Below are 16,168 nucleotides of genomic sequence, written 5' to 3' on the forward strand. Positions count from 1 at the left end.
CAAGACTTTTCCATCTCGTATACTCACCATGAAAAATCCATTTGCACCTACTGATGATGACTTTTAGTTAACTGTCAGAAAGGCATAATTGACGATATTCTAAGGTCTGCAAAAATTACTTTAGTCAAAAGTTATAAACTCTTACAGCTGTGGCAAAAATGACTGACTAGTACCTTTGCTGCTGTGGCCACGGTTGATTAGTTGGTTGATTCAGTGTGGTTTGATTTTGGGTTTTTTGGTGATTTATTTTACAATATATTAGGTGGAGGAAGAACCCCGAACGACCACCAACGTAAACTGGTTGATCTGTGACACAAACTCACTCTGTGAGATGTTTAAGTGATGTAAAAGCAAGCACCTTAGTACACTTGGGCACATGGAGCCTCTGTTGATTTGATGTTTATCTCCAACAGCTGAAGTCATTTAGACATGAGATCTCTGGGGTTTCAGTAGATCATTATGGCCTTTACACCATTTTCAGATGAAGAGAATCTATATATGGCAGCCACTTTTACTGCTGAAGAAAATCCAAGTCCTTTTGAGACACCAAACACCACTTATGTAGAACCACTGACCTTCCACAAGTAACTGGCAACATTTTCATTTACATATTGGAGGCAAGTAATCACATGACAAGCATCTTGTACCACTGCCATGGAAGCCCCTCAGATCTGTATCACAAGACAAGCATCTTATACCACTCTGCCATGAAAGCCCCTCAGGCCATAGGTATAAGTCTCATATGAAAGACTAGAAGTGGGAGATAGAACCTGTGACAACTGGATTGAAAGTGCAGAATGTTACTGTTAGGCCATCAGTGATGATTATGATGCTGTTGACAATAGTTAACTGCAATGACTGATTTTATGAGTGCTCTGGGGAAAATGATTCTTTGACTTTCATCCATATTTTTACGTCTATGATATACAAATGTTTGACTTGCTATATTTTTTAATAACTTTATATTAGTCTTGCAACAAGGCATAAAAATAAGACATCGGTAACTGAAAAAGATGTTCTTACAAGAAATGATATAGTGAAAAGTAGACAAATGATGCAACATCACTTCCACAGACATCATTGCTTTTTTTTCTGACAAATCATACAAGTTTACCAAAACATTTATTGGAAAAAATAATAACAATGAATCATAGAATCTGACCACACATTTAAAGCAATACAAGATTTAACTATTATTCTAATCAAAAGCAGCATGCCTGAGAACAAAGAAAAATAGCAAGACATATTGATCACTTTAGGAAACAGAGTTTAGTAAGGATACAAATTCATGATTTCTGTATTAGAATAGAAATATCTATTATAAAATCTGTATTCATGGATGTTAAATTAGTAGGTATTAAGGGACTGATCAATGACATCTACAGATAATAAGCCACCATGAAAATCTGTGATTTCACAGTATCAGAGACATACTTGGCTGACAGACAAACAAACAAAAGGACAAAAGACTGATTATAATGAATGAATACAAATAAAAACATGCAGTAGATTATATGATGTATATGAATTCAGTAGATTACCTCCAGCCAGCTGTCATTTAAATCGCTTCTGTCCCCAACCCAATATTAAAATCGCTTCTACCGCCCACTAATCCGTAGCCAGAAATTATGTTAAAAAATGTACTTCTGTAGGGGGCAGTGTTTCTCGATTAAAACACATCTGACAGTGGATCATAATTTTTTTTAATTGCTTCTGTTGTTGGTTGGTTGAATTTGAAAGTGCCTTCCCCCCGGGGGGTATATGTTTTACTGGAACAGCCCTCAGCTGTGTTAAGCATGTAGTTGCTCTTCCTAGTGTGATTTGTATAGTAAAAATCAATCCATGCATAGTGATTCTGGTCATAAATGGCTGGTGGTCATTTATAGCGAAGATCATTCAGATCAAGTTTTACTGTAAATTGCTTCCATATTTATTATAATTATTATTATGATTATTATTATTGTTATTCTTCTTCTTCTTATTAATTTTTGTTATTATTAAAATCAGTTTGGGCCAACTGGTGAACAAAATTGACGAACTACAAGAGCAGCAGTTAGCAGGAAATGTAACCACAGAGGATGCCAAATCAAGTTCCAGTCAGAATGGGTCTCTGTCTGAACAGAAATCCAACCCTGGTATTGAACCTGTTTTGACAAATTTAGAGAAAAAGGTGGAAAACATGGAGAAACAGGTGAGTAAAGTAGTTAATTTATGATAGAACAAAGCCTCATTTCTTTTTCAAGTACATTTTCTGATTATAATACACTAGAAGAGCATCCATTATCTCCCAGAATTCCACATAATAGCGTACCCATCAGAGAACAAATTGCAGAGATGCAGTAGTATTGTGCCGCTTGCACTTATGACATCTATACCTAACACATACCTACCTCCTGAAGGGTGAAACTCAACCAGAATGCGTATCTTGCTGCTGTATTTCATCAAATTTTGCATACACAATAAAATAATGATTAATTTCAGTGCGCGAAAAATTATATGTAAAATAAATAATTATCATTTTGTGGTGCTGACCATGTCCAAAACATAAAGGGATCATACTCGAACAAGTTCTACAGAATGCACGCTACTCAACAACCCAACGGTACAAACACACAAATAAACATATATTTTCTGTCTCATTCTGCTCTCAACTCAAGATTCCAATTACAATTAAAATAAAAGTACTCAAAACTATTTTGGTTTTATATTGAGAGAGAGAGAGAGAGCATAATGTCTTAGTGTGCAAGCTCGTCTGCATTTAGAGCATACTTCTTTGTAGTTGTAATGTTGTATACTGTTGGCAAAATGATTAAGATGGCCTGAACATGAATGGGTATTGTTATCCCTTTCATCACTAAGTAACTTTGGGGGCATAGAGTCCTCAGCACTAAGTAACTTTGGAGTTGTAAAGCAAAATGACTTGTGGATTTTGAAATAACATAACTTTGCTAATTTTAAGGATATCTGGCTGGATTAGGTGTCAAAATCAAGGTTTAAAATCAAATTTTATGACTAATTGACTAAAATGTGCATATCTATTACAAATATGAAAATACAGGTGCAAACAGGTAACACAACAGGTAAAATACAAGTAATTATCTATTTACTTCTTAGAAAACTTGTTCAGTTGACCCTAGATGAACACATGAATAATTCCAGTAGCAACACAAATCTTTCTTTCAGGTATATAACAAGTAGAAATTAAAATTCCATAAAATGCCTTGATTTCATCCAAGGTGAGATCGGTCCACACACCTGTATCTCCTCTGGCAGGTCTGATCGTCACATTTAAATTCATTAGACGGACAATGTTTCCAAAACCTTTACCTGAATAGAATATTTGAAAATATTCCACAGCTCTCCTGGAGCCATCTAACACTCGGGTGGGTCTAACTCTCTCAGAAAACTGAAACAAATCTCTTAGGTTTTCCAACTTCGACCAAACAAAATTACGTGGAGCATACACTCCCTCCGGTTCAAAACCTTCAAAGTCCTCTTCATCGTCATCACTGTCACCCACAAGCACATTCCATTGCCTCTCCAGATGCCTTCTCTCATTTTAATCCAACTTTACTTGGTCAAAATTGGTAAAATCCTCAGATAATTCAAAATCTAACACTTCACTCACTTTTTCAAACTCCGCCATTTTGTATACAAATTTCACCATTCGGAAAACTTGTTAAAAGTGCCTACTTTGTTCAATATTTCTAGTTGTATACAAGCTAAACTCCCGAGATAATCCAAATATAATATCTACATTACAAGTAGGAAGTTATTAAAGGTATCCCAAAATGTATATAGTTGGGTAAAAAAATTAATATAGTCGGGTACTATAACGTTAGAGAAGAACACTGCCCTAGACTGGTAAAGCGGTCCGTTGTGTTTACGGACTTACTTCCCCTGGATCAAAACAACGGTCCATAGTGAAGAAAGGGCTATTGGTAAATTGTATGCAACGATTAGACCAACAGGTAGGTCTCAAGTTTTCTTTTTCTGTCTGCTGTCAGGAAAAAAAAACAGAGACATACTTTTAGGTCTATGCAACGATCTGAGGACATGTCAAGAAACTAAGCTCTACTTATATTCTTACACCAACATCCTCATTTCAAATTACAATAAAAAATATAAAGAATTCAAAAACACCAATTTAGCTCATGCGAGCATGTGTGTTTGTGTGTGTGATAGAGAGATAAATTTTGTCAGTGTACAAGACCATATTTATCCATGACACTTTTTAATTGTAGCTTTTGCAAAGAGAAAAAAGACTATTTCCATTTACCTGACAATTGTGATAATCCACATATATTAGGACACAACTATATTCCATTATCAATAAGCACCTCTAAATGAACAATTCATTCTAGTTTTAACTACGATATACATTGTTGCAATAACTACATGGCTATGCAGTGTTATTTACACGCTAATTAAAGATGCTTAGAGCTATGTTTATTGGAGTTGAAACCAGATAGCGGGCAAGATTCAACAGAAGAGGTCAAATCAGCGAGGCTTCCAGTAGGGAAATAAAAATCTGTCAATGTGCTATATGAGGCCATTGTCCATACAGCAGATGTTAAGACCAGCGATCATACACATTACTTGTTATTCAAACTTGCCAATAAAGATAACAATAGAGGGGTATATAGTGGAATAGATTCGTAACAAAATGTTAATTATATCCAATTCAAAACAGTACAAATCAATTTACCAATGTTAGGCAGGTTTTTTTTTATTGTTAAAGGTAGAGAGCTGTATCATTTATATTTTTGTCGTGTTACACATGTGCTTTATTGAAATAGCAAACATATAAATGCAAATGACAGCATCATTCATGTTGTTGCTATTGTGGGTTTATTCTAATGCCATTGTTCAGCACTTGATAGGCTATACACCACTCCCTCGATAACTCGCGCACATCGGGGTCCAGAAACATCAACCGCATTGTAAGTGAGGTGCTAATTATCGAGGGACCTATAAAATAAGCCCAAAACCAATAAAGTGATCGACGACATAAAGGAAAGATAAGGGGAGGGTAGGCAGATTATAGTGTTGAATACTCACTTTATAATCGTGCTGAGATTAACTGTGAATAAATATCTCTTCATAATGGTGTACTTTCTTTATTATTACCTCATAGAGCAACATTAATTTCAGGATAAATTACAGTATATTGAGGCGATCTTCGAAAACATTATTCCACGTGGTTTCCGTTCATTTAACATGTGTACCACTTTACACATTGTGTACTACATCACTAATTTTTATGTTGAATTGGATACATTCTAGTTTTATTGTTTGATCCAAATTAGACGTTTTTTTATATACAAAAGATTGATGCTTTTCAAGAAATCGTTTTCGATCGAACGATAGATAGATAGATAGATAGATTTGATTGCGATAGAAGTAAAAGGGAAAACAAAAACAAGGGTTAATCAGTACTAACATGAATTTAATGAGTCTACAGATTTAAAACAACGTAAATTAGAACAAGTTAATACTTGCCATTTGTGTCACGCTTGACAAATATCAATTCACTTTTTGAAAAATCAGTTCATTTTTTTGTGTTACTCCTTGGTTTCTCTGCCGCCGAGCGAAATCCCTCAGATTTCTCAACTGCATGAGTTTTACGTAGTCAACAGTTTGGGTCTCCAGCCACCTTATGGCAATATCAAAAGATTTGATTGCTTCTTGTGCAGAGGGGGGAGGTGGTGCAACATTTGCGTCTGCATCACTTTCAACACTTGTGGTACTCCAGTTAGAATCGTCTTCTGCTGCAAATTTGTTCGTTATTGAATTAACTATTGTTTCATCTGACATGTATTCGGCTGTGGGGCAATCATTGTCAGCACAAATCCACTCCTCCATATCATCAACAGAAACGCCCATCTCAGGACCATGAGTCTGTACGAATTTCTCCCAAACAGCCTTGGCATTAATGACATCAGTTTCACTGAAACCTTCAGAATCACTATAATTGTTGCTGTCTATGTTACTGTTTTGCTTTACGTCGAAGGCAGCTCCAAGACCCTTAATCCAGCACCCCTCTATGGTCTTAGGAGTGATTGCCAAGCCTGACCACCCATGAATATAGCCTCTTTTAAATTCACACTTTTGAGAAAAGTTGTAACACTTTCTCCACTGTCCAGGATTGACTGTATTAACAGTCGATGGTAATTCTGTTTAAAAGTGCTAATAATTCCTTGATCCAGTGGCTGAATTATAGATGTTGTATTTTTTGGGAGGTATTCCACCCGGATCTTTCTATCACTTGTTATGAGTGAATCAGCAGGGGGGTGGGCTGGGCAATTATCCAATAAAAGTATAGCTTTCTCCTCTATGCCCCTGGATCACTGGTGGTTTCTGACGGCTGGTACAAACATCTTGAAAAACCAGTCCGTAAATATGATCGCAGTCATCCACGCATTTCCACTGTTTCTGTATACAAATGGAAGACTGTTTATGTTCATATGATGGAAACAACGAGGGGACTTGTATTTGCCAATACATAATGGTTTCATCTTGTGTGTACCAGTTTTGTTCACACAAAACAAAAGTGTTGATCTCTCTTTGTTGAGCTTGAAGCCCTCCTTTTTGTGCAGGTCATCTTTGGAAGCAAGAGTTTTGTCTGGCATCATTCTGTAGCAAAGATCAGCCTCATCACAGTTGTAAATTTAATCTTCTGTGTATTGTTCACTGATGATTATTTCTCTGAGCTGGTTTGGATAATTACACGCCGCTTCCTGATACGCTGAGCGTATCTCTCCCGACAACGAATTCTGTTTAATTCCATGTCAGTACTGAAATCTCCAAAGCCATCCTTGGCTTGCCCTAAAATGTGATTCATTGTCCATAATTTTTGCCATTTTCTCTGCTTGAGCCTTTAGAATTGTTCCAGAGATGGGAACACCTTGTTCATGTTGCTATGTGAACCACATGTACACAGCATCATCTAATTCGGTATCTTGTGCAGTCTGTGCTCGTTTTTTTTTATCCCATCATCTGTATCAACAACATGTATGTAATCCTGAAGTTTCTGCTCATCTTTAAGCCAACCTCGAAGTGTCGACTCAGCAATTTTTAGTTCATTGCAAACTTTGGCTCTTGCTTCACCATTATGAACCCTATCCATAATGCACAGCTTTTCAGTCACTGAGTATGCCTTTCGCTTGATTCCTTTACTCTCCATGGTCACATTTACAAATGATTAAGACACATTACTGATTGATAATATATACTTTAATGATTTTAAGTACATAAAAAATGTGAAACCATTTTTGATTGGTCAAATAAAATGAATTTTGATAACGGTATGACCACAAGACCTTATGCTCCGATTTGCATGCCTTTGAATTTTTTCTTTGTGCCTACCTTGCTTGATTTGATACAAAAGACATATACAAAGTGATAAAACAAAACAGGTCTCTTGTAATCTATTTTATAATGCAACAAACACTTCCCCAAGTTGTTGATCAAAACAAAGCAGGCATGTAATTAGGCTCTCACAGAAGTATGTACTCACGGGTTTCGATGTGATGGTCGATTGACTCTTTTCATGTTTTCAATGAACAGACTATGTTGTGGTTATAATGTTTACACTGAAACAGAATTACAGGATTAGAACATGGCTTTCACACAGGAAGACGTTTAATTGGTGTTTATTTCATTCTCTGTTGCCACCTGTTAGCATTTACCAGAAGTTTTCATTGATCACTATTTCACCAGACTGTTTATTTACAGTATACTCACAACTATTTATCATAAAAACTTACATAATATATTATATCTTTAAATAGAGGTTTTGCTAAGATTTTAAAACTGGGTCTTTCTGCCTCTGAATTCAATCACTAAATATCAGTACATTTTCTCACCCGGCCGCCAGTCAAAGCCTTTCAACTAGCTGCCTAGCTATTGCATCATGTTCTTTTTTTTATGTGCTCTTATAAAATGGCAACAAGGATGTACATCAAGGAACCTTTCAGACACTGAATTCTGTATTTGTTAATATCAGCACAGCTAACTGATCAAAACATTTTCCCACAAAGCAGGTGGCTGAAGCAGGACTGGCAAATCTTTGAATTTTCCCGTGCACCTATTACACGCATACGGAGGACTCCCATCTCAGTGTTTTTCTGCATCCCAGATCAAAAATTGGCCTCCAAATACATGTAATTAAGCGTTTTTCGAGATCTCTGAAATTAATTCTTATTTAGAACTTGCAAATTTCAAAATATGGATTCTATTTTTACGGGCATTAATCACCACTTTCGATGATGAAACGAGTAATGTATCAAGGTTTAATTTACCAATTCTTATCACGTTCAGCGTATTTTAAAGATATTTTAAATACATTTTCTCTGGAGAAAAAGATCGGGAGCCAAGACGGACACCGCGTTATAAGCGGGATCGCGAGTTATCTGGGTGCGAATTATCGAGGGAGCAGTGTACATGACAGCCAGAATATCTGGTGGAGGAATAATCCCAGAAAACCTCAGGAAGAACCACCGACCCAGAAGAAGCTACTGGCAGGCTTTATCACATACTCAAATTGTCTGAGCCTCAAACCCATGCAAAAAGAGGTTAGATGTCAGTGATCTGTAACGGCAAGTGTCTTAACACTCTACTAGCTCAGATACCACCACACTGAATTCATTATGAAATTTAAATGCAACTGCAATAAGTGTAAATATATGACTGTAAAGTATTTGTGAGCAGGTTTGATTTCTTATTTCATTTTGTTCAAATAAGGATTGTTCAGATGCATCCCCAAGTGATCACATGAAGGGCATTTATTTTGAGTTCATCTGGCATCAGCATGAAACCAGAAATATATGCTTAGTAGACAATATAGCAGTTACGTGTTCCAGATTGTCTACTTCAGAGTTTGAATATATGTATGATTTTGCTTTGCAAGTTTGCAAATATCAGTTGATAATTAAGTCATGTTAGGCCCACTCTAATTTGTGTCTGCCTGAACAAGAATAAGATCTCAGCTTGTAAGGGGTGAAAAGCTGTCGGTTGGTGCTGAATTTTGATTCTGGATTATAATACAGAAAGGGCTCTTGTAAGGAGTTTGTAGCTTAAAATAACTGACTGTGAAATGCATTCCATTTTTTCTTATCTCATTCATTGTTTGCATTTTGTTGTCGTTTCAGAGGTACATTTACCTGTGTCACTGTCTGTACATATTAGCATTTATTTTGAAGGCTTCATGTTCCTGAAGGTTTTGTAATTGGCCCTATAATACCTGGCATGACATTAAATCATGTTCATATGATCTCTGAAATTGGGGAAAAAAAGTTAATTTGTGTTCTATGTGCATTCCATTTGTGTTTGCATTTGAACTTTCCTCTTGCCATAAAATTGTTTTCCTGTCTCAGAAATGCATTCTAATTATCTTTTTACTGCCTCCATTCATTATTTCCTTTCATTTTCCTTCATTAGGAATGCATTTACCAAAGTCAGGATTTTTGTTTTTGATAATGTTATATGTATCTTTATTGTATTTTTAACTTATCTCCATGATTATTGATTGTGTAATATAATTTATAAACATGTTAGTAATACATAGTTACTTAATTGTTGTCCATGATTATAGATTATATTTTAATATAATTCGAGCCTTAAATAGGTTGTTTACATGGATTTGATTTCTAAATCCATCCTTGATAATGAACCTGTTTACAGTTTGTGGTAATTTTCCATTGGTATGATTGAGTATTGTAACATACATTAGGTGGGGTTATTTTGCAAGATAAGTCAGGTGGGATCAAGGTAATATGACATACTGGTAGATCAAGTAGATATGTATTGTGAATAGATTCATAACTGAGATGTAGGGATTTATGTGAGGAGGAAGAAGTGAACAATTATTAATTCCTACTCCTGTTCTTATTTTAATTTCAGTCTGCAGAAGAATTTAATGTTGTATTTAGGTCTAATTTGAGAGGATTTTTTTATTTATTTATTGAAATTACATAGTAATCATGTGCTGGTTGGACAAAACAGTACTTTAGGATTCTTGTGAAATGATTCAAAGACATTCTGGACATTGTCATTGCGATACATCAAGACTGTTGACACTTTAGCACAATCAAGGTTATGGGTACATTATCACATTGAAGACCTCAAATTCATTTAGAACTCGCTATTCTTTGGGACTTGTGATAGAAATTTTAGGATTATTTTTTATTTAATTCACAATACTGTAAGTTCCTCTTACATTTTCATTCTATTTCTTAAAGAATTATGTTACATTTTCATAGTGTAAGACCATAGAGTCAAAATAATAGTAATAAATCGATAAAACTATTGCTTTCATAAATGGTCTAATAAAAAAAATATGTGCTTTAATAAATAGAAAATGCTTAGAATTTAAAAGACATTTTCAGATTTACAATAATAAAAATATAACCACAACTGCAATAAATATAAAAATATTGTTGCAGAAAAGTGTTTAGGAAATTGTATTTCTTATTTCATTTCTTTCTAGCAAACATTGTATAGATATTTTACTGTCAGTGATGATGACATTGCATTAATATCAGTTGTCATAGAACAATTTCCATGTCTTTCAAAAGTAGAGAAAAAAATGTCTATCAGATAAAGGATCTGATCCTAGGTTATCATTCAGTAGGGCATCAACCATGGAAAGTTAGTGGCAGTCAAAAATTCAGGTAAGTAGATTTTCAAATCCATTCATGAAGTGAATTTTGCATTATTGTTTTGTTTTTCAGTTAGTGTTTATTGTTCTGGATCCAGCATTTTGCAGTTGTATGATGATTCATAATTGTCTTAAAATTTAATTCATTTTGTTCATGTTTAGTCTTAATTTTGTTTTCTCTCATTCTGCATCCTGTTTCATTCCATCCATTTCACCATAAGCCTGATTCAATGCTTAACTGGTTTTACCTGTATATGCAATTGTTTTTTTCTTCTTCTATCTCTTTGACTAAGAGCTATAAGAAGCAGAGTTAATTGTGGGACATAAAAAAGACTTGAGCTGGCTGAAGATAATCACTACACCTACATATCTTAAACTGGGTGTTGTTCAGACTCTTTATGTCAAATCTGCTCCTAATGGACAAACAGAAGATTTCTAAAAAGGCAGTCATTATTAGCCTAGTCACTAACACCACCTCAGTTGTGAATTTATTATTGTCATTTCAGTTTGAGACCAAGAATTCTCAGGACAAGAAAAATGACAAGCAAATATGGATATGAAGACCCCACCCCCACACATGACCATTTTCTTATGGTCATACCAGCAATAACTTTATCAGTGTTGGTACTAAAGAGCAAAAAAAGCTTCTTTTCATGGAAAGAAGAAATAAGTGCGAAAAGAACGAGTCTTATTTTCTTTATTTCATTATCAAATTCAATGTTTTTTTAAATGAAAGATAATGAGCAAACACATTGACCAATGCACGTCAGTGTATTCTTTCATTATTTTTCAATTCAGAAAAGAATTATTAAATTTGATAAAGAAAATATTAGTTCTATTGGTGTGTATTTCTTCTTTTTGCACTTTAGTACTACCGTAACCAGAGTGTATAGCTGGCAGTGTTTAATGATGTTGAACATATTCTTATTGAGTGAATCGACTTCAGCCTATGAGACAGAGTTTTTAAAAAAAATAACTTATTTAAGAAGCTGAAGGTGATGTACCACCAGAGAAAACTTTTTTTTTTTTAAAATGTTTAAAACAATATTGACCTGATATTTTAAAGATTTAATATTTTATCTTTATCTTTTATTTTATTGAATAACTGCTTCGGTGGCCTAGTGGTTAGAGCATCTGCCTCAGATGCGGGAGGTCGTGGGTTTGATCCCCGGCTGAGTCATACTAAAGACTTACAAAAACGGTACTAACAGCTGCCTCGCTTGGCGCTCAGCATTAAGAGGTTAGTGTTAGGACTGGTCGGCCCAGTGTCAGGATAATGTGACTGGGTGGGATGATGCCCCAGTGCTAGACATCACTATAAACTGCCATATTGCAGACATCGTAGCGATATGACTGAAAAATTGTTAAAGCTACGTTAAAAATCCAAATCACAACAACATCACAACATTATTTTATTGAATATACGTTTTAAAGAATCTTAACATATATTTCTTTAATTTTTTCATGTAGGACATTATGTTTGGTTTTATTCAGAAGGGTTTATCTTCCGAAAGGTTTTTTTCCTTAAGTTTCATTCTTGAAAGACAACTTATAAAAGGCACTCAGGAATCAGTTTTTTCCCTCTGACATGCTATTAAATCCCATACATTCAGGCTGACCAGTGTACAGGGCCAGTAACAACTTGGTATGTCAGCCCATATGAATCAATCAATTAACACAGAATAGTACATTCACCCCTCAATCTTCAGTAGAATTTTCTCTCATTGTGGACCTCTGCAACAAGATGGATGCTTAGCTTCCAATATCTGACAACCCAGGCAGTCCCTGCCCTTTCAATGGACAGGAACAGCTTCAGTGCATGTACATTTTTTTGTATCTTATCTGATTTCTAGGATGATTAATATACACAGATATATTCAGATTGAGAAAAATTATGGATCAACAACCTCCTGAATCAGTGGTGGATATTGCCAAGAAAAATCCTGCCATACCTTCACAACACAAGAAAATCCTGCCTTATTTTCACCTGTTGAAACAACTTCACATCAATGATTTCCATCCCAATCCAGAAATGCCGAACCTTCATGCCCAGCTTATATCAAACAAGTACTCAGAAAGAAAGATTTCTGCATTGAAGTGTTGGATAGATTGATGCTTCAGTAAGGATACCCATCACTTTTAAGGCCTATCAGCAGGAATGAAGAGAAAACCAATGAGAAGAATTTCTCTCTGGTAGACTTAGAAGAGATACAGTTTTCTTCTTTTGAAAGCCTCAGTACCGCAAATAGCTAACTTTGATCCTCTTATGCCATTTTGAGGAGAATAACAATCTAGGGCTGTCATTTAATGATTTCTGATATGTTTCACAATCATGGATGTAATATATAAGCGAGAAAGAAGACTTCTCTGACCTTTTGGCTAGTTTTGATTTGTCTCAACTGAAGGCCTTGGCCCTATGTCTGGAGATGGAACTTACCATGGGTTCTGACATGGTTAAAAGCAACACTCTTCAAACCACCGTCTAAAGCCTCATTGACTCATTTTTCACATAAAACATGCTTCCTAGTCATTTTAGCTTTAGGAGGCAAAATTGGTGAAATTGATGCCTTATCCATCAGCACAGAATCTTTACAGCTGTGTGATCATTCAGCTTGTCATTTAATTACTCATAACAAGTTTCCACTAATAGCAAATTATTCTTTTGTCTTGAAACTGACTTCTTACCAATGGTGTTGAAAGTATGTCATGGAAAACTTTTTTGAACAGTACTGAGCTGTGCAGAAGATTGAGATCAAGGTTGTTGTTACTTCTGAGAGAAGAAAGGGACTGTTACATTATTTTCACTCAAGCTGTTTCCTTGATCATTGGGTTATATGTTGAACATACAAATAATTTTTGTGCATCCAGTGAGATGTGAGCAGTCAATACAGTAATAGTATTTGAGCTAATCTGTTCCCTGACTAACACCATTCAAGCCATTATATGGGAGTCTGATACAAAATTTTCCAGTTTATATTTGAAATACATTTTGTACCAAAGAGGTCAATATGACTTGATAGAACCTATGTGAGCAACACAACAGGTTTCTTCTCAAGGCTGTATTGATTCATTGCTTTATGCTGAAACACGTTATGAGCCTTAAAATTGCTTCACATACATCATGAGACCCAAACCAGGGCCAAGTCTAGGATAAGGAGTAGTAACTACCTCCAGTGTTGTTCTGTTCAGCTAACAGGTTCAAATGGATAATGTATTTGAAGAAGAAACCAAACTTCAGAGTAAAATATGTTTATTCGAATAAACTTACAAGCTCATAATATGGGAACTTCCCCCCCCCCCGACCACTCCAGTCACAACCTGGAAGAGTGGACATTACTGCCATAGTGACTGATGAATAATGACATTTGGCACCACCACCTCTATCCATGGGTGACTACTCTTATCTGACTTATTCTTGGCAAAAGCTAACATTTAGCATTTTTATTTGAATTCTACAAGAAGCCAACATATGTCTACAGCTCTTTTTTTATTGGGGTGGGGGGGGTGGATTTGCAAGGTAATATATATCCTACTAACATATTATGATTGGGTAAGTATTATTAAAAAAAAAAAACATTTTTCACCCAAAATTGTTTTTTCTATTAGGCACTGTTCAAAGACAAGTACATGGTGAAAATAAATTCATAATGGAAAATAATAGATGTAATTGATTTTGATTTATTGTTTTGGAAGAATGAGAGTTTCATTATTGTACATTTAATTTTCATGGAATGTATATGTATCACATTTCCTTTTTGGCCATTCTTTAGTGAAATCTTTAATAATTTGTATATGGAAGAACATTGTGCAAGCACACTATATGAGTGAAATATCTGTATCTGGGAGTTAACATTAGATAGTCATCTAAATTTGTTTACTTCCAGTTGCATTCCACACTTGAAGTGTTACAGTGGATTGTAGATTCACTCAAAGAACATCAGCTTGGATCCAAATGGGCAATCCCTGAGGTCACTGATGTAAGAGTTGAAGGTATTGTACTTTTCTTTGATTTTTTTTCCCATTGTTACTATTACTGTTCTTGTTATTGTTGTGCTGTTGTAGGGTTTAACACCATTTTTCAGCACAAGATAGGCTATACATGGTGGCCATTATAAATGGTGGATGAAGAACCCAGGAAACCCTCGGAAAGAACCACCCACTTATGAGAAGCTTAACTGGCAAGCTTTCTCACATACCCACATTGTCTTGTTATTGTCAGAAGAATGATGAATATTAATAAATAATATTAATCAATAATCATCTTCTAGGTATTTGTTATTAATATGGTTACATAGGTAATGTTATTCTATAAATTGTATTTTCTTCCTCACATGCGTGCCATGCATTACTGTTGTCCTACTTCACATGACTGTTATTGCATTGTGCATTACTGTTATCCTAGTTCACATGACTTATTCTACTGTGCATTACTGTTATCCTAGTTCACATGACTTATTGTACTATGCATTACTGTTATCCTAGTTCACATGACTTAATATCATACTGTGCATTATTGTTATCCTAATTTACATGACTGTTATCATACTGTGCATCATTGTTATCCTACATCACATGATATTTGTTACTGTTATCCTTCCACACATATCTCTCTTACCTCATATGACTATTATCCTAGCACATATTTTCATTATCATATATCACATGACATAAAATTAGTGGTTTCATTGGCATTGTTCAAGTCAGACATGTTTTTATGAATTCATCTCATTAGCTTACAGTCACCTGCTAATTTTGTATTGGTTTAATTTCAAAATTTATGTTTGTGCTTGTGGGTTTTTAAAAAATATTTTTAAGATAGCTTTAACAATTTTAGTCATATTGCTACAATGATATAGTCTTGTACAGCACTGGGGCATCATGCTGCTGAGGTGTAGCATCATTTTCCACACAATCTCATTATTTTGACACTAGGCCTACCAATCCTAACTCTGATCTCTTAATGCTGAGTGCCATGCAAGGCAGCAGTTAGTACCATTTTTATAATTCTCTAGTATGACTTGGCCAGGGTTCAAACCCATGACCTTCTGCATCTGAGACATACGCTCAAACCACTTAATACGTGGTAAAATTATTTTTAATATTTCACTATTCACCAAATTTTGGACTCTACAAACTTGGTACAAACCAAATTTTAAATATGACAGAAAATTATAAATGGATGTTTTGCTCTTTAATTTGATTTTATTTGTGTTGAAAGTGTTTTCTTTGTGACTTGGTAATGTGAGAGTAATAATTAACCATTTGTATTGATGTTGCACAGGGAAATGCTGCCCTCATGATCAGAATTTCAGCACAAATTCTTGGCAAGTTGAAAAGCAAACAAAGCAAACTACAGTAATGAACAGAGGATGTGGACCAGAAAACATTGTACATTTACAAATACTAATTTTTTGTTGTTGTTGTAGGATGTAATGCCATTTTTCAGCACACGATAGGCTATACATGGCGGCCAGTATTGATGGTGGCGGAAGAACCCAAGAAATCCAC

General features: G+C 35.1%; 1 protein-coding gene across 1 annotated transcript in view; it reads left to right on the forward strand.

Moving 5' to 3' along the window:
• The window catches only part of LOC149791814 (transient receptor potential cation channel subfamily M member-like 2), a 172,903-nt gene that overhangs the window by 120,480 nt on the left and 36,255 nt on the right, over positions 1-16,168 (forward strand). Inside the window, exons 27-28 of the mRNA XM_089969476.1 lie at positions 2,008-2,191; positions 14,545-14,650. Coding sequence (XP_089825602.1) covers positions 2,008-2,191; positions 14,545-14,650 — 290 coding nt within the window. The remainder of the gene's footprint in view (positions 1-2,007; positions 2,192-14,544; positions 14,651-16,168) is intronic.

This window comes from Sinohyriopsis cumingii, chromosome 9, assembly GCF_028554795.1.
Source record: "Sinohyriopsis cumingii isolate HCF-2022 chromosome 9, ASM2855479v2, whole genome shotgun sequence".
Classification (NCBI taxonomy): Eukaryota; Metazoa; Mollusca; class Bivalvia; order Unionida; family Unionidae; genus Sinohyriopsis; species Sinohyriopsis cumingii.